The sequence below is a fragment of the Convolutriloba macropyga genome, chromosome 3, assembly GCF_964194025.1.
Source record: "Convolutriloba macropyga chromosome 3, txConMacr16.3, whole genome shotgun sequence".
Lineage (NCBI taxonomy): Eukaryota > Metazoa > Xenacoelomorpha > Acoela > Convolutidae > Convolutriloba > Convolutriloba macropyga.
The window spans coordinates 64,348,151-64,373,781 of record NC_134470.1 but is presented as its reverse complement, the minus strand read 5'-3'; the positions used below and the strand labels follow the sequence as shown (position 1 = coordinate 64,373,781).

At 33.4% G+C, this 25,631-nt stretch overlaps 2 protein-coding genes across 2 annotated transcripts in view; one reads left to right on the top strand and one right to left on the bottom strand.

The window, feature by feature from the left end:
* Nucleotides 1-11,233, top strand: part of LOC142337197 (uncharacterized) — a 58,220-nt gene extending 46,987 nt beyond the window's left edge. Inside the window, exons 13-16 of the mRNA XM_075386330.1 lie at nucleotides 3,417-3,586; nucleotides 8,052-8,113; nucleotides 10,578-10,707; nucleotides 10,988-11,233. Of these exons, the coding sequence (XP_075242445.1) occupies nucleotides 3,417-3,586; nucleotides 8,052-8,113; nucleotides 10,578-10,707; nucleotides 10,988-11,102 (477 nt within the window). The 3' untranslated portion in view covers nucleotides 11,103-11,233. The remainder of the gene's footprint in view (nucleotides 1-3,416; nucleotides 3,587-8,051; nucleotides 8,114-10,577; nucleotides 10,708-10,987) is intronic.
* LOC142336358 (nuclear migration protein nudC-like) overlaps nucleotides 1-25,631 on the bottom strand; it is a 472,960-nt gene that overhangs the window by 375,374 nt on the left and 71,955 nt on the right. The gene's annotated exons all lie outside the window — the stretch shown is intronic.

Below are 25,631 nucleotides of genomic sequence, written 5' to 3'. Positions count from 1 at the left end.
AAAAAACAGTAAAAATCAAAGTGAAATTTCGACATGTGAACAAAAAACCACTAGAGAAAAATTTTACGCAGCAAAACCGCTCGCCTTTTCGCTCTACTTCCTGTTTCGGCGTGACCAAAATCACTACTCCAAATAGACTTCAAAAATCATGAAAATGTGTGAACAGATCTTAAAAAAAAACAAAGCAGGACAAGTCCTGAAATACAATTCAAAGAATTGATTGAAAAACTCAGACGTACTCTACTTGACCAGCAGATCAATTGAACAATGCCAGCCAGAACGCAAAAATCATCAAAGAATTGAGACTAAGAATTGAAGAATTGAACTAAGAATTAAAGAATTGAACTAAAAGAATCAAAACTAAACAAAAACAAACTCATTGATAAAACTCTCGAAGCTTTTAAACCTAGGGCAAAATTTTTCCCTTTAAAGACACCTATTACAAAAATATGTTCAAAACCGATTTTTGTTTCTGAAATTGGCCCAGTATTATATCTGCAAGACCTGAAAAATATTCATTGGCCTTTGAAGATCGATTAACTCGAAAATGACCAAAAAATTTAAGAAAATGAAATTATTTGCAAATTATTGAAATGTTGCCAAAAATAGTGATATAAATATCTTCAGAATTACTTCTGTGTCTCTAGAGCCTATCCAGTAACCCAATTCCAAGCTTTAAAAAATTCATTGGCTCATGGATCGATAGGCAATAACTTTTAGAAAACATTTCAACTTCCAAAAAATAGAAATTTGTTCTATTAAAATGTTGAAAGCCAATCAATTGCCCAGTAGCTACTATTTAATAACATACTGTCAAAAACTGCATGCGGTTACTTGGCTACTGAGGCAAGAAAAAATAAAAAAAAAACAAATGTTTTTAAAAAAAACTTGAAAAAAATTGCAAATTCTATCAAAAAGTTTCTAAAATTCGAAAGGTTAAATTGTTGAAAACAAATCCATGGAAACTAAAAACTAGGCAATAACTTTTTATCAGAACGTGGAATAGGTTTTCTTGCAAATGAGAATGGACGAATATCAAAAACTGACAAAAACTTTAGGAAACATTAAAAAAAATTGCAGATCTTATCAAAAATGCTAAAATTCGAGACATTAAAAAGTTAAAAAGCATTCCATTGTTACTAGAAACTATGCAGTGCCCTATTAACAAACCTCAAAGGAGATTGTCTGGTCCTTGAAACTGCAAAAACTGAAAAAAATGATGAAAATTCCAAATACCTGAAAAAAAATGCAAATTTGTTCAAAAAATTTGCTAAAATTTGTGATATTCAAAAGTTGAAAACTATTCCATGGCAACTAAAAATTTTTCAGTACATATCACCAAACGCCTAATGAGGTTTTCCTGCCCCTGGGACTCTAATAACTAGAATGATGACAATAAATACGTCAAAAAAATTGAAAAATTTGAAACTTTTGTCAAAAAGTGCTACAATTCATGATGTCAAAAAGTTGAAAACCGTTCCATTACCACTACAAACTGTGCAGTAATCTATCATCAAAGCCTTTATCAAACCCTAGAGGAGGTTTCGTGACACCTAGGGCTAAGAAAACTCAGAAAATGTCAAAATGTTTTAAAAAACCTGAAAAAAATTGCAAAAATTAGTATCATTTTGTGTGTTTGTGTTTGTAGTACCACAACATGTAGCTCATAAAATGGTCATAACAAGCAATGTTGTCTCGCAAAAGGCCTTCATCGGCTTTTAAAAACTTCAACCTAAGACTAATCAAACAAAAATCTCAAAAAATCACAAAAACATGAAAAATTGCACCATTTTGAACCCAAAAAATCCTAAAAATGACCTTTTAACCTTAAATTAAGGCCATCCCATCAGCTGCCCTACTATACGCACTTGAAGGACTACTAAAGCCCACTTTGGGCTTCTAATGAAACTTAATGCCCGCTGGGCTTTACCTGTTTATCCCGTTTTGAAAGATCAAAGTCATTGAAAAATGTGTGAACACATCTTAAAAAAAAAAACACAGCGCACCAATACAATTCAAATTCTTTGAATTGTAAAAAGACAGCGCCCCAATACAATTCAAATTCTTTGAATTGTAAAAAATACAGCGCCCCAATACATTTCAAATTCTTTGAACGGTAAAGAAGCCATCAAGTAGGTTAGTAGTTCTACTTGAGAAGACATACAAAAACTGAACCATCACCCACTTGACCAATCATCTAAAGATTCTTACGGTATTTTTCGAGTGATATCCATGAGCAGTACTACTTAAAAGGGAATTGAGAACTACAGAAGGCGGGATATAATCTGTCTTAGATCGGTACCTTAATGTAACAACTTCTTCGCTATTAACAAAGCGACGATCTCTAAAATCATTCTGAAAAAATTTTATTTGGTTTCTTATAAATTTTTGCACTTTTGAAATAAAACCACGAGAAATTCTAAAATTAAACTCAGTAGCTTCTCATTTCTATCGCCGATTTTGTATGGACTGAGGGGATTTAATACATTTTTGGTTATGTTTACCTGCTGTGATTTGTTTTATAGAACTATAGGAAACTATATTTTTATGCAATTGGGATAATTATTTTTTGGTAACCATTCACATTTCGTTTTTAAGTTGAACATTGTTTTGTACCTGCAAATAACGTGTTGGCTCAGCTTTAGCGGTTATATTAATCACATATTAAACTTTTCCTTCTATATTTCCGAAGCCCACGGTATTTTAGTTTGTTTCGCTTTCAATGGGTCGTTCATTTTAATTAGTGCGTTTTTCCTCCTTCAAAGACACTGTTGATCAAGATCGGATCTTGCACTTGTACATTCACAATGTCCTAAGATCTGTTGTTATAAATTCAATTAACTTAAATTAAGTGATTGAAAAGCTGAAATTACTTTTTTGTTAATTGGGCTAAATAAGCTAAAACTTTTTCTTGGATTTGCAAAAAATTAAACAAAAAATCAACGATGAGATTGTGTACAATTTGTTTGTCGTTACTGTGTGTTATTATAAGAACCAGAACCATAATGCATGAGAAAATGCTTTAACTCAAGTTTCTGAGAACTTTGTTTTTATGCGCATATAAAAAACTTGTAGATTATTTAGCGCTGCCTTTCAAGCCCATCGCTGCATTGCGCAATCTGTGCAGTTCAAAGAATAGAATTTCAATTTGTACGAAGAAGAGGTTTAAACTATTTGAATAACAATGAGGCTCTTTTAAAGTTCCAAGATGATCAGACCTTGGTGCGTTAAAGATCAGTTATAATCAGATTTTGGCACCCTGAAAATTAGTTTTGATCATACTTTAGGTCGATTTTTGAAGTTGTCCTCTTACTTGTAATTTGACAACAGCATGATTTTGATGGATATTAATTTTGACCGACATCGAACTGGGTTTGCTTTCCGGATGTGTTAGCATTGTTGATCTAATATGCCAGGTAGATCTGGCCAATTTGTCGCCCGAGGAGAGGGCCAGAATAGAGGCACTGAGGAAGAGACAGAACAAGAGGGATGAGAGACGGAGGGAAGAGGAAGCGATAGAGAAGGCAAGAGAGATGAGAGAACATGAGGAAATGCTGCGAACACTAGACATGGCAGAATACATCAAGTAGGTTGCTACCCGGATCTGAGAACGCAATATCTTACTTCTGAGCCAGAGTGTTTTTTATTATCGAAACCGCTGATAATCTCATGGCATTTGGATTATCATTTCATAGTAAAAATTGTATTTAATGTCTGTATGTATTCTAGACATCACGATATTGTTGTCTGCATTTACTCTGAACAGTATGGATTTTGAAAACGGGACGGAAATAAACCATCCCCCCCCCCAAAAAAAAGAAATCTTGATTACTTTGCCGTCTAATTATAATAGCAAATGAACACCAACGGGAAAAACTAGTCTGATTGTAATAGGAAATGAACGCGAACGAGAAAAACCCCGTTTGATTATGAGACTATAATAGGAATGAAGAGGATCGGTAATGTTTATTCGCACGTAATCTTCCGACACCGCGCAACCTCTTTTTTGGTCTAACTGTCTACAAATGAGGAAGAGATAGAACAATTTCAAAATTCAAATATTGTTCTGAAATATTTTGTGTTTGAATTACAAAAATGCTATCAGCTCAAATAGTTTAGAAAAGTAAATAATGCCACAATGTCGGGCCCATGAGGCGTGCCATTGTTAAAACTACGAGAGAAGACAAACAACAAAATCAAATAACAACAAAAAACATTGTTTACATCCAAAACTCAACATCTTCTTTGATGAGAATGAAACAGTTGAAAACAACGGCAGCAAAACATTGTCAAATAAAACCTAAACAAAAAATTAATTTGTACTTCACTAGAAAAAAATAGGGTAGGTCTCAAATTAGACGCGGTTAAAGGTAGACTCCAACCAAAAATTGAGATCTGCAATTATCCAGATGTCCAGATGATCTGTAATTATGTGTTGTCTACAATTACAAACTACAAACAAATATGAATTTCAAAAAATTCAATTAAACTTTGCGATAAAACGTTGCTCAAGACGCTAAAACCATAATATGTTCCGTAAAACTACGTTATATTAAATTCTGCTTTCTTTGAACGCCAGAATGGTGATACTTGACCTGTGAATATTGAGAATAGGTACCAAGTAGACAAAAAATGAACTCAATTGCAAACTTTAAAAATATATAATTGTTTTTTTTTAGAAAAGAAAGTAATTTCAACGTAATAAAAAACTAGATATCAACTGAAATCAACTAATGAGTTCATTTTTTACTCCAAAGAAAAACTCCAATATCTGTTATTCAGAGTTTTTCTTACATCCGCAAAAAGAAAAGTAACTGCACATAAAAATCATCATATTGAAATAATTTTTTTTAAACCAAAAATCGGTATCGAAGCCGTGAAAACAATAAGGAACGCACTAAAGACGTTAGATATGTTCTATTGCGCTATTCGTCATCAGCAGTAATGTGATTTTCGACCTGTAATTAATGAGACTGGGTAAAAAATAAACAAAAAAGTACAGCAGAGGTCAAAATTAAGAATTACGTTTACTTTTTAGAACATTTGATTTCTAAATCCTAAAGAACTTCTGCCTATCAAGTAAAATCTTTAAATAATTTTTTATTTTAATCCATAGGAAGCCATTATGACTTGCGATTATCCAGATTTGTTCACATGATTACAGAAATGGGCAAATAAAGACAAAAATAAAAACAATCATTCAATTCTGCGACAAGACGGTGTCGAATCCGTTAAAATCATAAACCATTCATTCGATCAAACAGTATTGCCTTTGAAAAGCCAATGATATAATATCTAACCGGTCTAAATTGTTACATGACAGGAAAAAGAACATCAGAGATTGGAAATCAACCAAACTTCGAATTTTTCTGAAAACTCATAAAATCAAAGCCAAATATATTTTACTTAAAACTTTTTAAAGCAACTTTTGAGAACAAGTCTTTTTTAAAAAGTCAAATCGACCGTAAGCTTTCGACAATAAAACTAGATAGGTTTCCATGAAACTTTTCAAGAAGCCAAATGGAATTGTCATTATTAAGCCTTGATTTGAATTGTTCTGTTCTGTAATTAACATAAAAACAAAAAAATGCAAAAATATTTTTTAAAAAAGAGCCACTGAATACAATCTGAGGTTTTTGGTATGATAACAACAACCATCGCACGAAAACGAGCCTTCCTATTACTTTTCATCCTTCAGGACCGCGTAATTGTTCCGAACTTTGTATAGTTTGACACGAAAAGGTCAATATACCAAAAAATATATTATGCATTTTGGATAGTTATTGAGTTAAATTAGCAAAATTTTAATTCAAGTACACTAACAAAGGAAATTCAGGTAAAATTAATTTTCTTTGGAGTGTCAGTAATTTTTTTGGTTGTCTTAATCTGGCACTCTAAATTATTTCACCTGGTATTATTATGGTTTTTAAAAGAGTTCTGGTAGTTTTAGCAATAGGGTAATATATTGGGTATATTATTGGTAGTTTGGCATTGGACATTAAGACGTGACACCTCTAATACTACTACACACTTGTGATTTGCCTTATAGGCACTATGTATTTATGTGTACCCTTCAGAATTCAAGGGTCTTGTTTTCTTGATAGGTTATAATCATAAAAAAGTAGTTAGACTCCTTCTGGTGTACATTAATTATCCCTCCAATTAATTTCAGGCCAGTTGTGCTATCAATGCTTCTTTATCCAAATATCGTGGAACTGTTTCTCCTTGATCGTGGAACCCCTGATCAAAATTTTGATTCCATTGCTATCCCAGGTTGAGGTGCCAGACAGAAAGTCGATATGTCCAGACCGAAATGAACGCACAAGGTGGCGTCGTGCGTTCAAAATTACACGGTCTGGAAAAAAAAATGAACGCACGATAGTCTGGACATATGCAATTTTGAACGCACGATAGTCTGGACATATGCAATTTTGAACGCACGATAGTCTGGACATATGCAATTTTGAACGCACGATAGTCTGGACATATGCAATTTTGAACGCACGATAGTCTGGACATATGCAACTTGGAACGCACGATAGTCTGATCATAGGTAACTTTGAACGCACGATAGTCTGGACATATGCAAATTTGAACGCACGATAGTCTGGACATAGGCCGTTTTGAACGCACGATAGTCTGATCATGAACGCACGAAAACATTTTCGTGCGTTCATGATCAGACTATCGTGCGTTCAAAAAGGCCTATGTCCAGACTTTCGTGCGTTCAAAGTTGCATATGTCCAGACTAAAAAACTAACCTTTTATGCTTGTAGATGCCCATTGAAGATGAAGACGCCAGAGGGTTCCATGAGTCCACAAATCCACATATAAAAACTTTTTTACGTGAGGTACATGAACATCTTTTTACTAATAGTAGACAGCCTTTTTTTTTTGCTAGCGTGAGCAAAATTCAAGAAGTCTATCTATCAGTATTAAGAATAAATTGAACCTCTAATAAGACTTTTTTTGATAAGACTTTTTTTTGACACTCATTCACACTTTCCGTCTGGGACGGTCTGGACATATCGACTTTCGGTCTGGCACCTCAACCTGGGATGCGTGAACAAGACAACACTCGTTTTTGCACTGATTATTATTTAAGTACGATCAAGTTAGACTATCCCTTAGAATTTGCACATGCCCTTATAGAGGTAGCAAAATGTCCATTATAATGTCCAACATAAGTCACTTGGGGAAAAGAAACAGTTTCGCCGATAGTTATTTATCCTTCAAATTGCTCTAAAAGAGCTAAACCGCATTTTTCAGCAACCTCAACAAGTAACGATTTAACTTCATGTATTTTTAGCACTTAGAGCACCACTTTGTTTGAATAAAATTGCTATCATCAATCACATGTGTAGCTAGATCCCGTACAAAACCAGTGGCCTGTCTCACAATATTATTTTCTACCTTTCATTCTTTTCTGACCCCTTTTCTCGCACGTTCAGTCGAATTCTGGATCTATTCTGCCTCTCTTATTCTCCCCTGCCGCCAATTACGTTTACAACATCCTCCCCCCCCCCCCCCCCCCACCACCAGATTATGTCCACTGATTATGGGCTTTAAACCCATTTGGGGTGGGGGTGGGTTGAGGAAAGAATGGATCGCTGATTCTGTTTGCTGAAGTTTATTCTGTTTCATGACTGTCATCCCAATCCTTATGCATACCCTATATGACCTAACTAATCATGAACTGAAATCATAAATTATGAGAACAGCCTCATATCCCTCATTATAGAGTGTTTGAACCCTAACATTTTACTTAAAGTTAAGTTATTTCCCCTACGTTCGCTTATCTTGATGAAAACTGATTATGAAAATTATGATGATAATCCTTAATTTCTAGCTACATCTCGAAATATGAGAGCAATTGAAATCCTTACAATTAAATTATGGGATTATGAGATTAAATTATGGGATCCTACTATATGGAATTGTTAAAAACTTCAGAAAAGTCTAGTCAGAGATTTCGACAAAGTTTTCTTAAGATGCATTTCTAATTCTTGTTCAAAGCAGTAAAAGCAGATAAAAATATCTTTGTTATTTAGGGAGAAACAGAAACTAGCAGAGAGGCAAGCTAGAGAGAGGAGTGAAGAACTGAAGAAGAAAAGTAAGTAGTCCAATACGAGCCACCTCTTAAATTCCACTAAAATCATCTTAATACATGAAAAAGGGGCCTTACAGTGTGGGATATGGCGACAAAGGAAGGACAGGATAAAAATAATGATAATAATAATTGATTATATTAATTAGAGAGGTAATTGTTAATGATAAGAATTGGTAATTATACCAAGTCTTTGTCCAAAGGTAAGAATGTGAATACAATAGAAATTGAGTGAAACCAAATAAAAAGAAAATTTTGAAATTTGGTTCCTATTTCATTCCCTTCGTGTTTCAACGTTGAAAGCAGATCTATGTCGGCTTGCCATTCTGATGTAAAGGGAACCGGCTTTGAAAATAACAAAATGACTTAAGAAAACAAGACATACCTGTATTTCATATTTCCCAATTTTTTCAATATTTTGTGTCAAGTTTCTTGTTTTTGTCTGTTTTCATTCTAGTGATCAATGCACAATTAATTGGGATGATTAAAGAGCAATTTTGATCTTTTTGTACAAATCATGTGCCTGCAGTGAAGCGTCAATGTCTTGAGTTCAGGTACCAGCAGAAATCGAGTTGGAATAATAGATTTGCTGATTAATTCTATAAAACCCCTTTGAAAACTCATAAATCACTTCTTTGAAACAACTCAAAATGCTTATTTTGTTCTGGTTGAAGTTTTTATTATTCAAAAATATGGTTCATTTTTCGATACCTAGAAAAAATTTAACGTTGCCTCAGGAGACCTTTATACCAGCGTTGGATGTCAGAGAATACACTAGGGTAAACATCCTACAAAATCCAAAGCTAGTTTAGCTTAAAGCTAACTCCTTGTTGTAAAAAACAACTTCTCTGAATAAAATCAGTTATAAAACAAATGAATAGGCGACGGAAATAAATCAGTCGGAAATATAAACGTAGTCCAAACCTCGTCAGTATTTAGAACCAAGTCCAAATAACCCAGGAGCTACCAGAAAACATGACTGGTGACACAGTCAAGAGCTCACCCGAATATGCTGTTTTTTTAAATACTAACTCAAATATTTATTTGATTTAAAAAAGAAGTGGAGAAAAAAAGAAGGAACAAAGACCTAAATTTCTTTTCTTATTACCAACTTTGCTATATTTCTGCTTAGATAGTTAAGTGATTGCTATAAGATCCCTAACCGGGACATTCAAACTTACCGATTAAAAACATAGAGAAAAACAGGAGAAGAGAAGAGAAATATCTCCTCGCTGATGATTCTGTTAATAAAAGCTCCTGTCAGTAATCAACAACTCAGATTACTTTTCAAGTCCAATTTTGCTCAAACCAAAGCATCCTTATAAACTCTTATCTCGAACTCTTATGCTATATAATTAATTTCACTTGTACATAGTTATCTAAACTCCAAGTGGAGTTAACTCTCTTGTTCACTTTCACGCCTGATTGAGAGGTCTCGCTAAAGCTGCTAACGAGTCATGTTAGAACTCAATCGCAGACGAGATATAACAGCGCTAAAAAACAGTTGTTCTTTCGTGGCCAATTCAAGAGTGTTAAAGCGCTAATTCTTTTCAATCTTAGTAGCAAGCTATAAGCTAAAGCAATATTCCTTGTGGAATCTTTACAAACTATTCAACATAGATATTTCCATTACTGTCCAAAGAGACCTCCAAGCGGAGATATTACCCGCAACTACAATAGCCACTAGAGCTCCTACAGAGTCAACAACTCCAAATGGAACCAGAGTCTATCTAGAAATAGAGCGGGATCACAATAATAATAATAATAATAATAATAATAATAATAATGATAATAAAAATAATAATAATAATAATAATAATAATAATAATAATAATAAAAATAATAATAATAATCATAAAAATAATAATAATAATAATAATAATAATAATAACAATAATAATAATAACAGTAATAATAATAATAATAATAATAATAATAATAATAATAATAATAATAATAATAATAATAATAATAATAACAATAATAATAATAATAATAATAATAATAATAATAATAATAGTAATAATAATAATAATAATAATAATAATAATAATAATAATAATAATAATAATAATAATAATAATAATAATAATAATAATAATAAATTTTTTTCCCTGGTACTATTGGGTAATATGGCAATGGGTTAATTGGAATTGGGTAAAATGGAATTTGGTAAATTGTTATGTAACTGGAACAGGATCTTTTCCGTTTGTGCCCCCCCAACCCCAGCTTAGTGGGCGCATATTAATTGCACCCCCCAGAAGCACGTGCCATATTTTTACATGATGATTTACTATGTAATGGCACGTGCTCTGTAACTGGGGGGCACATAACGTACTGAGGGGGGGGCACAAACGGAAAAGATCCCTGGAACATGTATACTATAAATCGCAACATCTTAAAATGAAAAAGCACCAAATGTCCAAATGACCCGTTTTTAAACCTCTCACTCAGCTGTGATTTTTGATAGCGGCTGAACAGCTGAGAGAGGAGAAGGAGCAAGCAAGGAGGGCAGAGATGTTTGAAAAGATGAAAAACATGGAGAAGTATGAACAGATTGCCTATCAGGAGATGATGAACGAGTACTACAATTGGATGCCGTAAGTTATTCTCCAGACAATCCGGATCTTTTCCGTTTGTGCCCCCCTTCCCCAGCGTAGTGGGCGCATAGTATTTGCTTTGCACCCCCCCCCCCACGCACGGGCACAAACGGAAAAGATCCAAAAAATCTTACAAGTTTTGAGGTCATTTTATGGCCACTATTGAGGTCACTGTTATTCGGTAGTTTCCATGCAAAAATGCCTAATAATCTTTCCATACAGCTATGAATTTAAAAAAATGTTCTTCCCAGTTTTCTAACATTTTTCGTTAAATTTTCAGATCGATGCTCCAAGAAGTGCAGTTTCTGGAACAGAAGGATGCCTTCAGCGAAGCTTTTCTCTATTCCTACTTCGAAGTACTCAAAATGACAAGCAACCCCAAAGACACAGATTGAAACTCATTAAACTCGCCATAGTTTATTGGACAACTGCCACATTAACTGAACGAACATTATAACGGTGCTTTGATAAAAACATATTTTGGCGCCTAACACTTTTGTTTAAAATAGTTTAACTTTTGCCATGACTTTTTATTAGACAAATTTAGAAAAGCAAAACATGATGACATTTTCAGCTCATGGAATCAAACGGAACGGTTTCTAGAGCATAATAAGTGCACAACCCTGTAGTCGTACGTATTTGACAAGGACGAAACGTCAGAAGAGATCACGAGATCAGAAAACTTTTCAACTAGCCTGGCATTTTCAGGTGGAAAAAAAATCAAAATTTAGTTTTCACTTTCATATTTTAAATTATTTGCATTTTTAGCGTCCAGGCCAATAAAACTGAAAGACTATGTCGCAATAATGACTTTGAATGACTATTCGAAAAGATCATGCAAAGCAATTCCAACTTAGGCGAATATTCAAATCAAAAGAACATGATGAGGAAAATCAACATATGACCAGAACGATGTTTTCCGTTATGCCATTATGAGATATCTCGAGAATACATATTCATTTTTGTCACATATTTTCGCGACCCTTGTTTTAAGATTATAGTTGCACGCCTGTGTGGCAACTAGTTGCACTAGGCAAATTTAATTCAAATTTGCTTCAAAATTAGATATATTTCCAACTAATTTTTTAACGATGCGTGTGTTTGGGACTAGTAGAAACCTTTTGACAATATTGGGAACTAATTTCCGCGCCATAAGTCACTAGCTTTTGCAATGTAAGTAGTGTAGATTCATATAAGTTCCACACATAGACCGGAGTGAAAGAGAGCCCAATTGGTGATTAATTTCAAAAATGAACTCCTTGCTAACTCCTTGGTGTAAAAAAAGCTAACTCCTTGGTGTAAAAAACAACTTCTCTGAATAAAATCAGTTATAAAACAAATGAATAGGCGACGGAAATAAATCAGTCGGAAATATAAACGTAGTCCAAACCTCGCCAGTATTTAGAACCAAGTCCAAATAACCCAGGAGCTACCAGAAAACATGACTGGTGACACAGTCAAGAGCTCACCCAAAAATGCTGTTTTTTTAAATACTAACTCAAATATTTATTTGATTTAAAAAAGAAGTGGAGAAAAAAAGAAGGAACAAAGACCTAAATTTCTTTTCTTATTACCAACTTTGCTATATTTCTGCTTAGATAGTTAAGTGATTGCTATAAGATCCCTAACCGGGACATTCAAACTTACCGATTAAAAACATAGAGAAAAACAGGAGAAGAGAAGAGAAATATCTCCTCGCTGATGATTCTGTTAATAAAAGCTCCTGTCAGTAATCAACAACTCAGATTACTTTTCAAGTCCAATTTTGCTCAAACCAAAGCATCCTTATAAACTCTTATCTCGAACTCTTATGCTATATAATTATTTTCACTTGTACATAGTTATCTAAACTCCAAGTGGAGTTAACTCTTATGTTCACTTTCACGCCTGATTGAGAGGTCTCGCTAAAGCTGCTAACGAGTCATGTTAGAACTCAATCGCAGACAAGATATAACAGCGCTAAAAAACAGTTGTTCTTTCGTGGCCAATTCAAGAGTGTTAAAGCGCTAATTCTTTTCAATCTTAGTAGCAAGCTATAAGCTAAAGCAATATTCCTTGTGGAATCTTTACAAACTATTCAACATAGATATTTCCATTACTGTCCAAAGAGACCACCAAGCGGAGATATTACCCGCAACTACAATAGCCACTAGAGCTCCTACAGAGTCAACAACTCCAAATGGAACCAGAGTCTATATAGATAGAGCGGGATCACAATAATAATAATAATAAAAATAATAATAAAAATAATAATAATAATAATAATAATAATAATAAAAATAATAATAGTAATCATAAAAATAATAATAATAATAATAATAATAACAATAATAATAATAACAATAATAATAATAATAATAATAATAATAATAATAATAATAATAATAATAATAATAATAATAATAATAATAATAATAATAATATTAATAATAATAAATTGCTTTCACTGGTACTATTGGGTAATATGGCAATGGGTTAATTGGAATTGGGTAAAATGGAATTTGGTAAATTGTTATGTAACTGGAACAGGATCTTTTCCGTTTGTGCCCCCCCCAACCCCAGCTTAGTGGGCGCATATTAATTGCACCCCCCAGAAGCACGTGCCATATTTTTACATGATGATTTACTATGTAATGGCACGTGCTCTGTAACTGGGGGGCACATAACGTACTGAGGGGGGGGGGCACAAACGGAAAAGCAACCCCAAAGACACAGATTGAAACTCATTAAACTCGCCATAGTTTATTGGACAACTGCCATATTAACTGAACAAACATTATAACGGTGCTTTGATTAAAACATATTTTGGCGCCTAACACTTTTGTTTAAAATAGTTTAACTTTTGCCATGACTTTTTATTAGACAAATTTAGAAAAGCAAAACATGATGACATTTTCAGCTCATGGAATCAAACGGAACGGTTTCTGGAGCATAATAAGTGCACAACCCTGTAGTCGTACGTATTTGACAAGGACGAAACGTCAGAAGAGATCACGAGATCAGAAAACTTTTCAACTAGCCTGGCATTTTCAGGTGGAAAAAAAATCAAAATTTAGTTTTCACTTTCATATTTTAAATTATTTGCATTTTTAGCGTCCAGGCCAATAAAACTGAAAGACTATGTCGCAATAATGACTTTGAATGACTATTCGAAAAGATCATGCAAAGCAATTCCAACTTAGGCGAATATTCAAATCAAAAGAACATGATGAGGAAAATCAACATATGACCAGAACGATGTTTTCCGTTACGCCATTATGAGATATCTCGAGAATACATATTCATTTTTGTCACATATTTTCGCGACCCTTGTTTTAAGATTATAGTTGCACGCCTGTGTGGCAACTAGTTGCACTAGGCAAATTTAATTCAAATTTGCTTCAAAATTAGATATATTTCCAACTATTTTTTAACGATGCGTGTGTTTGGGACTAGTAGAAACCTTTTGACAATTTTTGGGAACTAATTTCCGCGCCATAAGTCACTAGCTTTTGCAATGTAAGTAGTGTAGATTCATATAAGTTCCACACATAGACCGGAGTGAAAGAGAGCCCAATTGGTGATTAATTTCAAAAATGAACTTTTCACTGCTAATTGCGGATTAAGAAGACAATCATCAGGTTAGCTATTACCCATATGATTGTTCATAAAAAAAATAAGTCAATGAATTGAGTCTCAATTAAATACAATTAAAAAACGGTTGCTAACTATAGAAATTTTTTCTCAATAGTTTTCACAAACAAAATCTTTTGAAATTTGTCTTTTGAGACATTGACCGCGTAATGCGCCTACAACCAATATAGTCACAATTTTATCTTATCTCTGACAAGCTATTGAAAACAAAAAGTATTTGTTTATTTCTTTTTGTTGGTGTATCAATTTGCAACCATTGGTCTTGCATGATCTTGCAAATAACCCTTGACACTTATTTCAAAACGACGCAGAGTAAATTTATTTCATTTGAGTATGAATATTACATTTTGTCTTATAATGGGCTGAATTTTTTTTTTGCGTTTTCCAAGAAAACCGTTTAAAATCTAATATAAAAAATTATGATTGTTTTTAATGGAATTACACTTAGCAGTAGGAAATGGTTTTAATTTTAATAGATCACATTTCAGGTGAAAAAAAGAAATGAACAATTTCTCTGGACTATTGTCTGCACAAGGCTTATTTTTTTCTTGTTCATAAATGGTCTACAATTCAGCAAAAGGAAGTGTATAAAATTGATAGTATCATAAACTTTATAACTTTACGTACTGATTGGTCTCTTTTCAGGCTTTATCTTCTTTTGACATGCTCAAGTCCACCTCTGCTGCCCCCTCTGATTGTAATAGGCGTGTCTGAAACAATTGCAATTGTTATAGGGAGAATTGCTCTAATTAGACCTTAATTACAACAAATTTGAATGATATTTTAAGATTATCAAAACCAGCGGTTAAAGGTAATTAAAATTTAAGACTTGTTGTTATATTACAAATAAAAAAGTAGCTTTCACTGAAAATTCGCAAGTGAGGTGCGCAGTTTGAATAAAAAGGCAATTTGAATAAATGACTGGTTCGTCTGGTAGCTTAAAAACATACATATTAATAATTTTGCAACCTTTTTTCTTCCATACAATCTGACGACCAAAATGAAGCATGTTATGACGACCAAAATGAAGCTCATATGACACCCAACAGCCCGAAATTAAACGAAGACAGTGTTTGTTTGAGTACAAGATCTCCAGTTCTAGAAATTATTTTGAACGTACAAAGATTCATCAGTTTTTCATAATTGCATCCAACCCCCGCCTCCAGGCAGAAAAAATATTAAAAGAATTGCATCAAAACCCTTTTTCAGTTGAATAAACTAGCGATTGATATTCAGATCTGGAACGATTTTATTCTTATTTCGTCAAAAGAGTATTTAGTTCCCAAAATTTCCCGATATTTTTTATTTGGGAGAGTGAAAAAATCTGTGTGCCCATTCGAAAGAAACGCGCACATTCGAAAGAAACGCCTGGTAGAATTTACAACAAAGCGTTTCTGGGGAAAGTCGAAGAACCTATTATCCATGTGATCAATTTGGTTTTTTTATTTATCGTTATTTGATAAAATAAAAGGACAAATACCAATTCTTTTTAAAATCAAAATTAAAGCTTATAAACAATATCGGTAACTTCCTGGGTGCAAAAAAACTCACTCGAAACTTTAGTAAGTATTCAGTAATTTTTCTCGCTTGTAACACCTCTTCTTGACCCAAAGCTGTCTCTTGTATGCCAGAAGTCGTTCAGCCATAACCGGGCACTTCAGGGATTGTTGATGTATTTGTTCAGCTCTAACAGATCATGAATTATTGTACCGGTGTATTCCGACGCTCTTGTGTTTTTCAGCGCTAATGGGGTAAACTAATTTACTGAACTGCATCAGATTTCCTTATCGTTTACGCATATTCCAGAGACTTTTGGCGCCATAGAATGATAAAGGTTTAGATCAATGTTATTGGCCAATGAAGGTAAGAATTTTGAATTATATATTAAATTCATTCTTGTAATGGTAGCCAATCTTGATTGTAAAAATGTGGTCGGCAAGATTCATACTTTTTCAGAACTACAACAAGTATACAGATCTTTTTCTATCTTTAAAGATTTTCTATTTTTACTTCAGTTGCTCCCATGGAAAGAATTTTTCGACAATCTTATTGTGAAAATTTTGAAAAATTTCTAATTTGTTCTCCTCTCCAAAAACGGATATCGCCGCAGACTATTTAGCTCGCGTAATTTATGAAATCAGCTTTTGATTATCCAATTTGCTTGAGTTGACATCGTTGTGAACTTCTTCCACTAGAATATCATCAACTTGTTTATTTTTTGTTCAGCTTATTTCAGTTAATCTTGACAGACAGAACTTCTGTTTTTATCAGTATTTATTTTCAAAGACAGACTACTAAAAACATTATCACTTTTTTTCAGGTTTCAGCGAAATTTTGTTGCAAAAGTGTAAACATGAATAATAAACAGTGTCTTTCACTTAGATGTGATAGTTAAGGTTCAACTAATGGAGAAGACTACAAAGAGGTGTTATGCGGAGGATAAAAATAAGAGGCCAAGTTATTGAACCCCATAACTTCAGAACACCCTCTCTGATTGTAGGAATGCCGTTTTTAAAACTATTTCCTCACGCTCGTTTGTATTTTGTAACACGTTATAATCAATTTTAAGCCCTTACCTACGATTTTGCAAATGGAGGGCACTTTCTCCAATGTGGTGAAATCAATCGTCTCAAAAGCATTGGACAACTCAATTGCAGGAGTTACAACACATTCAATTTTAGCTGACAATGAAGTCAAGCACTTTTTAGCGTTTAGTATGTTAGTTTCAGTTGAGTAATAGACTTTGAATTCCAATTTATCATATTCTGTCAACCTATGGACAATTATCTCATCCGCATTATTCTTGGATCGCTGATCGCTACGTTTCCGATTATCTTAAAATTGTTTGGAAAAAATGGATGGTATTTTGGATCTTGAGGAGGAAGTCAGGAAAGACATCAGGAACTATATATGAGCCGAAGGAGAGTTCTGAAGTAGTTGCATCAATAATTTAAACCACCTTTATGTAAACGGTTGGAATTGGTTTCATCACACAAAAGCAGTTTAACGTCCAGGGTACTAATTGAGTGATTATGCAAACCTGCTCATTGAGGTGAAACTTGTTTTGGGGATAATGATGTTGATCTCAGGATGACTATCTTCTACTCTGTATTACAAAAAGATTACAAGCTCGACAGCAGTAATATTCGCTGACATTTATGTTTGTTCGTTTTGCGAATGATTGGCGATCTACCACAAATTGCATTTTCCATAGGCAGATTTTCACACAGATAAAGGTATGACGAAGTCTAGGCGAGACGGATAAGATAACTTTCATCAACTGCCGACGACTGAAGGGATTCAGTGACGAAGGTTAAGTCGTAACCGTTTCGCAAAACGAGTTGAGGAATTTATTCGGGTTTGTTCCGTAATGATGGAGTGCTTTAAAGAGCACTGTTGATTATTGGTTGCCTATGCAATCATTTTCCCCATCTACTGTTCTTATAAATATATCGGCGACCCCATTCAAATGAAAGCAAATATGTCCTATGTTTTGTGGCCAGAACTAATTTTTGTTTACTTCGTCTGAAGTTCCAGGCTTAAAAAATTATAAAAGTTTTTCAATTTCATTTTGTTCTATTGTAATTTTGCATATATGTGGAATATTGGTCTCAATTTTTGCATACCATGCACAAATTTCTTTTGGAGTGCAATTTTGTATATTAACTAGAAAAATGTGTATCCTTTGAAGCCGGGGTTTGGCACCCATGAAAACTTTTTTCGTTTTTTTTTTTCGCTCATCAGTGCTGGTTTCTTGATATTAATTTTCTGTTTTGTGGATCTTCATCACCGTTTTCTTCATTGTCTTCTCCATTTGTTTTTTAGTGCTAATGCTTATACCGATGTCACGTTTTTACTACTTTCAATTTCAATATATATATATATATATATATATATATATATATATATATATATATATATATATATTATATATATATATATATATATATATATATATATATATATATATATATATATATATATATATATATATATATATATATATATATATTTGACAAAATCTGCTCAAAAATTAGAGAAATCCTGTTTGTCTGCCTAGTTCTTAACGTGGTCAGATTGTCTATGAAGACAATCAACTTGGAAGAGAAACTCTATCAGTTTATCCGGCTAATTGCTTTCGAACTTTTAATTGTGACAAGTATTGCTAATTCCAAAGAAGATGGTATTTTGCTGCACAAGATAGGATTATGTTTCCACGTATGGTGGTGGAATTTCTACTGCATAATCAATATCCTAGGACACCCCAGGATGTGCTCGTTATCTGTTCAGATCTCTCAACTTCATTTGAGCAGAGCTGACGAAGTATTTGCTCGGCCATGGAGCGCATCGAGTGATCTGTAATCATTTTAAAGCCTTAAAAGCGTTTAATTAATTTGTCTATTTTTTATTTACTATGTTCCGTTAAAATTTCAGCCCGATCTGATTACACTAAAAAATCTTTATTTTTTTAGCTTTAACCGAGCGCATGAATCAAAAATTCGAAAAGGATATAAGACCTAAACTCTAACCATGCAATTGACTCGGAACATGTTTTCCGAAATCATAGAAGCCTTCGGCTCCGATAGGGCAGTTGACTGTGTACACCTCTGACCGGAAACAAAGTTAAGTTGTCGTTTAATGACTCCTTGTCTGATAAGCCTGATTACTACAAGTCCCAACTTTAGGGTTATCCAAACAGATTTTAGTTCATTGGCAAATATTGGTATAATTATTTAGGTTATTACAGTAAAAAAGGCTATGTAAAAACTAGAGTATAGACTATCAGAAACTAATTTTGTAGAAGTGTATCAAATAAATGAGCAACTTTAAGTTATTTGTTTTTGACTGTTGGAAAATAAAACTTGATCACTAAACAGATTTAGAATGGCAACATTGCGATATCTTTTTCCTTTGCTTGTTTTCTTTTCGGATTGCTAGATGCTTGTTAAACAGGCTAGTTCTCATACCGCTGGAAAAAAGAGCTGTTCTCAAGATGAACTCTGAAGACCTCAACTGGAACAAGAGTTTTCTGAAGCACAGAAATTAGACGAAACCCAAAAAGGCAATTTTAAAAAGTACGCAGAGCTTGCTTTAAAAAATAGGACCAATCGAAGTCAACTTTTTTCAAATTAAACCAGTTTGTTTTCTCTTTTTTACAAGAAAAAATGATTTTTAGGAAACATAATCAGCAACAGTTGAATTTAAAAGATCGAAAAAAAATGTGGGATGTAAACCATTAAAATTAATCCTTTGGAAGTTCTTCCAGTACAAAAAGTTAGGCACTTGTTTTGAAAAATCTTACCAATATCTTACCAAACTTTATCAATAACCATTAATCGTGAAGCGTTATTTTTTCCAAAAAGCTGCACTCAATAACTAAAAAAGTCGAGGAGTAAATTGTTTGCGAAAATTTATACTAAAATACTTAAAATACTACGCAATTATACTAAAAAAACCTTTTATGCATTCTGGAAAATTCTATTTTTGGTGCTGAGACAGATGAATTCCAGTGATAAATATTCATAATAAACTTCGTTTTTCTTCGGAGGTAACATGTTAAAAGAGCGTTTTTGTAAGTTTAAATAATTACACGTGAAAATATTAGACTACAAGTCACCGTGCGTTATTTATTTTACTTTAAATATGATAATCGCACCGAGGCTGTTCGTACGTATTTTTTGAAACAAAAATGAAATTTGAAGGAGCTATTGTCACTTATTCTTCAGAAAATGATAGAAATTGAAATGAAAAGTTTTAAGTCAATTGAGTTTAAAACTATGAGTTCGAAGGTCTACATCATGAATGCAAGCCGTTCCCGTTCTCAGCACTTTTTAGTATGAAAGGTTTAATGCTTTCTCTTTTCTTTCTGTTTACGAGTTGTTTTTTCATCGGTTCTGCCTAATATTTAGGAGGTTTGTAAAACTTTTCGGAAGCTCCCAAATTCCATATATCTGTTTATGTAGTTTCACAGAGCTAAATTTAAAGATGACCAAACTGCTCAGCTGACAAGAACCCAATCTTTAAAAGAATACCAGGGCAGCTGTCAGCTCGTATGATCTACAAACTTAACAAATAAAAAAAACCATCATTGATTTGTTGGGCGAGATCATTAACATATAAAAGAAAAATTATGGCTCCAAGAACTCTCTTTAGGTGTTCACCAAGATTAATAATTAGTGGCATAATACAAGCATTGTATATTAATGTTTTCTGTAATAATCTTTCGGTTACGAAACATTTTTTCCCGTGTTTTTAACTTTTAATATTCAGAGTTTAGCTTTCTGGATATATTTGTCTCACATTTTCGACCTTGAATATATATTTGTCTGACATTGGATATATTTGTCTGACATTTGTCTGATATTTGTAAATGCACAATTGGAAAATTTATCCAAAATCTTTAAAAAATTTATCTTTTTGGTAATTTATGCATTGCAATTTAGTCCTTCTGATCTGGACTACTCAAAACCAATGTTTGCTTTCGAAAACATTTAGCGTGTATCCCGGCAGAGCTGGTATCGAAACACTGTTGATTTTTAGGGATGAGTATATCACTTTCATAACATCGACTGAATGAAGAAATCAATCTTTTTTATGTGATAATCACAAAGCTTAACTTAACGTAAGTGCTATTTATGCTTACCGACAACTGTAAAAAATTAATTTGTTCTCTTCATCAGTTGAGCCAAAACGGTGTCATAAACAAAAAAATGCTTTTTTCCGGAAAAAATCCACGAGACTCTCTTGAACTACTCAAACCTAGTCTCATCTGTATCTGCGCCAACAACAATAAGTAACGCAATTGAAATTCTATATAAATTCAATAAACACCAAAGATGAAGCTTGAAGGTAAGGACAATTTTTTTGGTCGAGAACACTTTGAGGACAATTTTCAGGTCAAGGCTAAGTCATAGTGGTCATGTATTGTCAAGCCGAAGTTGAGGATGATTGTTTTTGATCTACCCAATGTCTAGGACATAGATTTATGTTGAGCCAAACTGAACGGTAAATTTCGAGGCTATTGTTGAAAAACTAGGCTATTGTTGAAAGCTTTAAATGCTGCATTACGAATTTTTTAGAATTCAAAAAATTTGAATTGTACTGCGGCGTTGTCTTTTTTTAAAGATCTGTTCACACATTTTCCTGATTTTTGAAGTAAAATTGGATGATTTTGATCACGCCGAAACAGGAACTGAAGCAAAAAAAAACTAGAGGTTCTGCGGCGTGAAATTTTTTTCGCTCTAATTTTAACTTAGTGAGAGAAAATGGTGTTTGATCAAAAAATTCGCTTTCGCTTTCTCGCTTGTGTTTTGTCCACATAAGGCAATTTGCCATTGATTTTTTTGTTTTGTCTTTTCAATTTTCTTCATCGGATAATTTTTAAAAGGTTTTCCCAATCAATTCAAACTACTTCTAGTTTTTTTTAGTCAATGAAAGTTCTTTCAATTGTAGATCAGGACTTGACCTGTTATGTAATTATTTTGTATTATAATTTAAAAAAAATTGAATTAAAATTACTTTGACGTTAATTTGTTTATTAGTTCCTAAAGTAAGAATACACTTTTCAATCGCTTGTCACTTGTTATGCCCGATTTGTGAGTGTAAAGGGGGAAGAACTCAATATAAGTCAAACAGTTTTTTTAAGTAAATTTTGGCCTACCGATGCAATTTGCTTACAAGTATAGAACTGGTATCTTTCAAAATTGGATCAATTTCAGAGCTTCTTTCACTCAAATTTAGACACCTTTTTCATGAGTCTGATGCTTGTCGGACCTACGATGCCTCAATTAGCTGTCTGTCATAACCCCGTTTTTAAAAACATCATCAAAATTTTCAGTAACTTAAAAAAGCTAGCAATCAACTGGGAACCGCTACTAACAGGGAAGAACTTAATATCAGATAATGCACAATGAAATACCAAAAAACAAATACGCGGGTCGAGGTTTGGTCAAAAAATAATGTGAGATTAGTGGTGAATAGAGGTGAAAAAATTTTTTTCACCGCAAAGCGCCCGCATCTTTTAGCGTTGAATGCATTGATAGCGGTGAATTTTGTAAGATTAGCGTTGAATTTTAGTGGTGAATATTTGCAATTTTAGCGGTGAATTATTTATTCACCGCATCCTGATAGCGCTGAAAAAATTTTTTTCACCGCATTTTACCGGCAGTGGTGAAAAGTTTTTTTACGAAAACAAATATCCTCAGATACGGCTAAAAACAAAATATCTTTTGTTAAAAACTTAATATCTTATTTTCTATTCATAAGCCGATTATCTATCCGCGAGCTGATCATCGATCGACAGCATGTTCGACATACATTATAGTTTTTATATCTTTTTAATAGCCGCGTCAGCAATTCCAGGCGGCTATTATTGCGCTCCTAGTTTTTTTTAATCGTTTAACAGATTTTTGTTTCGTCTTACCCTGACTTCTTGGAATTGACTTTTCAATGATTTCAGTGACTTCTACTGTTTTGCAGTTAAAATTTGTGTTCGTGACTTCATTTTTGTTATACGTAAATTGCGTGACTTAACTCACTCAAAAAAATAACTCCTGAACTCACTTATGGAACTTAATTTTATGAACTTTTATTAATTAAAGGTCAATAGTGTGCATCTAAGTAATGCCAAATTTTTATGCCCTAATTCCTGAGTAAAAGAGACTTGAGTTTTAACATCGGAAATTAAATTTGAAAAAAAAACTCCATTAGAGCTTTTTCCTTGTAGAGCAAATGTTTCTCATAAAAATGACAGTCCGAATTGAACCCAAAAAGTCTAGTGGTCTATTAAAAAGCTGATGGCCGATCGGTCAATCTTATTTTTAGTTGTTTCAATTCATGATAGGCCGCAAGCGTCTATCGCGGCTATTTTCCGGCAATCTGCCAACTATGTTTAAATATTACGAGGTTGCTGGTTATTCAGCGCTATTCTTGCATTTTTTTTAATATAGCTATTCCAATGGTGAAACTTTGTAAGATTAGCGGTGAATTTAGCGATGAAATTTTGTAAAAAATGAGATTTCGGCGGTGAAATTTTCGCCGAATAAGAAAAATGAGATTTCAACCGCATAAGAGGTGAAAAAATTTAAGGTTTAAATGTTTTTTTACCGCATTCATCGCATTGGGCGCAAATCTTACTATTTTTATTCAAATTTACCTTTTCATCTTTTTGCAATGTTTAGCGTTGACACCTCGACCCGGATATAAGCTATACGCTTTTTGCATTAGATCATTGCTTTTCGGTCCGCCAGCTGGCAGAAAATGTCCGTGAGGTAAGACAACAAACAACTATATAGGCTACCACTATGGCCTTGCTCTGATGTCGGTTGGCATAATGAACTTCTTTGTCCAATAGAAGACCAAATAAATGAGAGCTAATTCAATTCACATGATTTGATGATTTGCCACCCCCCAAAATTTGAATATATCTGTAGCTTAGTGGGTCAGACCAGCAAAATATTTTTACATCGTTCACAGCATAATTATAGGTTACCAGAAACTTTGATCTTTTAAATCTTCCATGAATTTAAAAAAAATGTTTTAAAAAAATTACACATAGAAACGACATTTCCGCTCAGCACAGTGTTCAATTCCTTTTGTGTCCATGATGAAAACTGAGAACTTTTTACTTTTTTACTTTGAGCCCCTAAAGTGTCAATTTTAGTGTCAAAAAATTATATGTAGAAAAGTTGTAAAAACAAAATCCTCCTTAGAAAATGGGTTTATATATCTGGATTTTTAAAAACCCTTCTGCAAATTTTTACTGGCAGACATTTGAAATGTAGTGACCAACTATTGCAACTTTCTGCTGATGCTCTCAGTCTAAGTGATCTTACTTTTCTTCCAATCGAGGAGATTTTCAGCTACACGGACAAAAGCTACATCGTAAAACAGCACTGAATCATAGTATTCCAACTGTACATTCCTAATCTGAACAGCACTGTGTTGATCTCACTTTTTAAGCCGATCGTGTTAAAAGCATAGAACAAATAAATTGTTATTCTGAACTTAATCTGCACAGACCATTCTTACAGTCTGAGCAAAGTCTGCTCAGCCTAAATTTATAGACTGCTTTGCAGAATTATAGGGACTGCTCAGCCAAATTCGACCCTATCTCTACCTGCTCCATCAACCCCCCGTCAGTTTTTGTTCAGGATTTACTCGAAAGTGATTCTCAACTGCGGAATAAGTGGGAACTGATGAAAAGTAATGAAACAAGACTTTTGAACACTATTGGATACCCCCTACTATTGCTTCAGTTCTGTCTCATAGTATATCAATTGTGAAATATTGTTTTCCAATTGTATATTGTCGGTCCAGTACCGTATAGTTTTCATTGAATTAAAACTACGCCACTCATACAAAATTTCATCGCAATCTGAAAAAGAACTTCTGAAAATCTGCAAACTTGGTGCAAAAATTTAAAAATTTGTCAGGTTCCAGTCACTTGGTGCGTATTTAATTGTTTTGGCGGGTTTGTTAAAATATATCAATGCATTACCTGCAATGTTTTAAGATTATAAATCATCGTCATGCTCAAAATAGTGCGTGGTCCAATTTTGTTTCAAAATTTTAATTTTTTCATGATTTTTTTCATGAATCAAAACCAGAGAGCCTCAGTCTATTTCAGAAAAAATGTGTCTATGAGACTTATACTGCACATATTAAAGTATAAAAACGCTCTTGGAATACCCTGATATAGTACTGGGCCGACGATATGCAATTTGAATACAAAGCTTCGGGACTGATATGCTATGATACTAAGATCCGAATAAAATTAGAGTTTTTTAAGGCTTTAAATTTTACTATTGAATGAATGCGTAATATTTGTAACGTGTTCTGCAACACTCTATCACAAAAGCTACTGCACTTCATGGATGAAATAGAATAAGTTTTATGCGATTTGGCGTCGGTTTCTTTTTCTTTTCTTCGCGGTAGGTTGAAGAAATGACCTTGCTTTAGGCTTTCTAGTCAAACAAATTGTTCTTGTCTGGGCTAAAACTAAAAAAAAACTGTATACCAAATTTAGAACTTATTTCACCGCAACGTTGTCGTCTTCTCTTTTCGCTTCACCTAGGCGTCATTGGTTGCGCTGATTTTTCTTGAAGAACAATATAATTGGTGAGGGTGAATTTCGTTTTTAATATTGCACAAATTCCGCAAAAAATTCTGAGGCTTGAACTTGAAACATATTTTGATGGTATTTCTTAATCGTTTTGATAAACCAATAGCATGCATGTACGCGTGTTTTTCAAGAAAATAAAAAGGGTCGGAACATTATGCGCGAACGCACA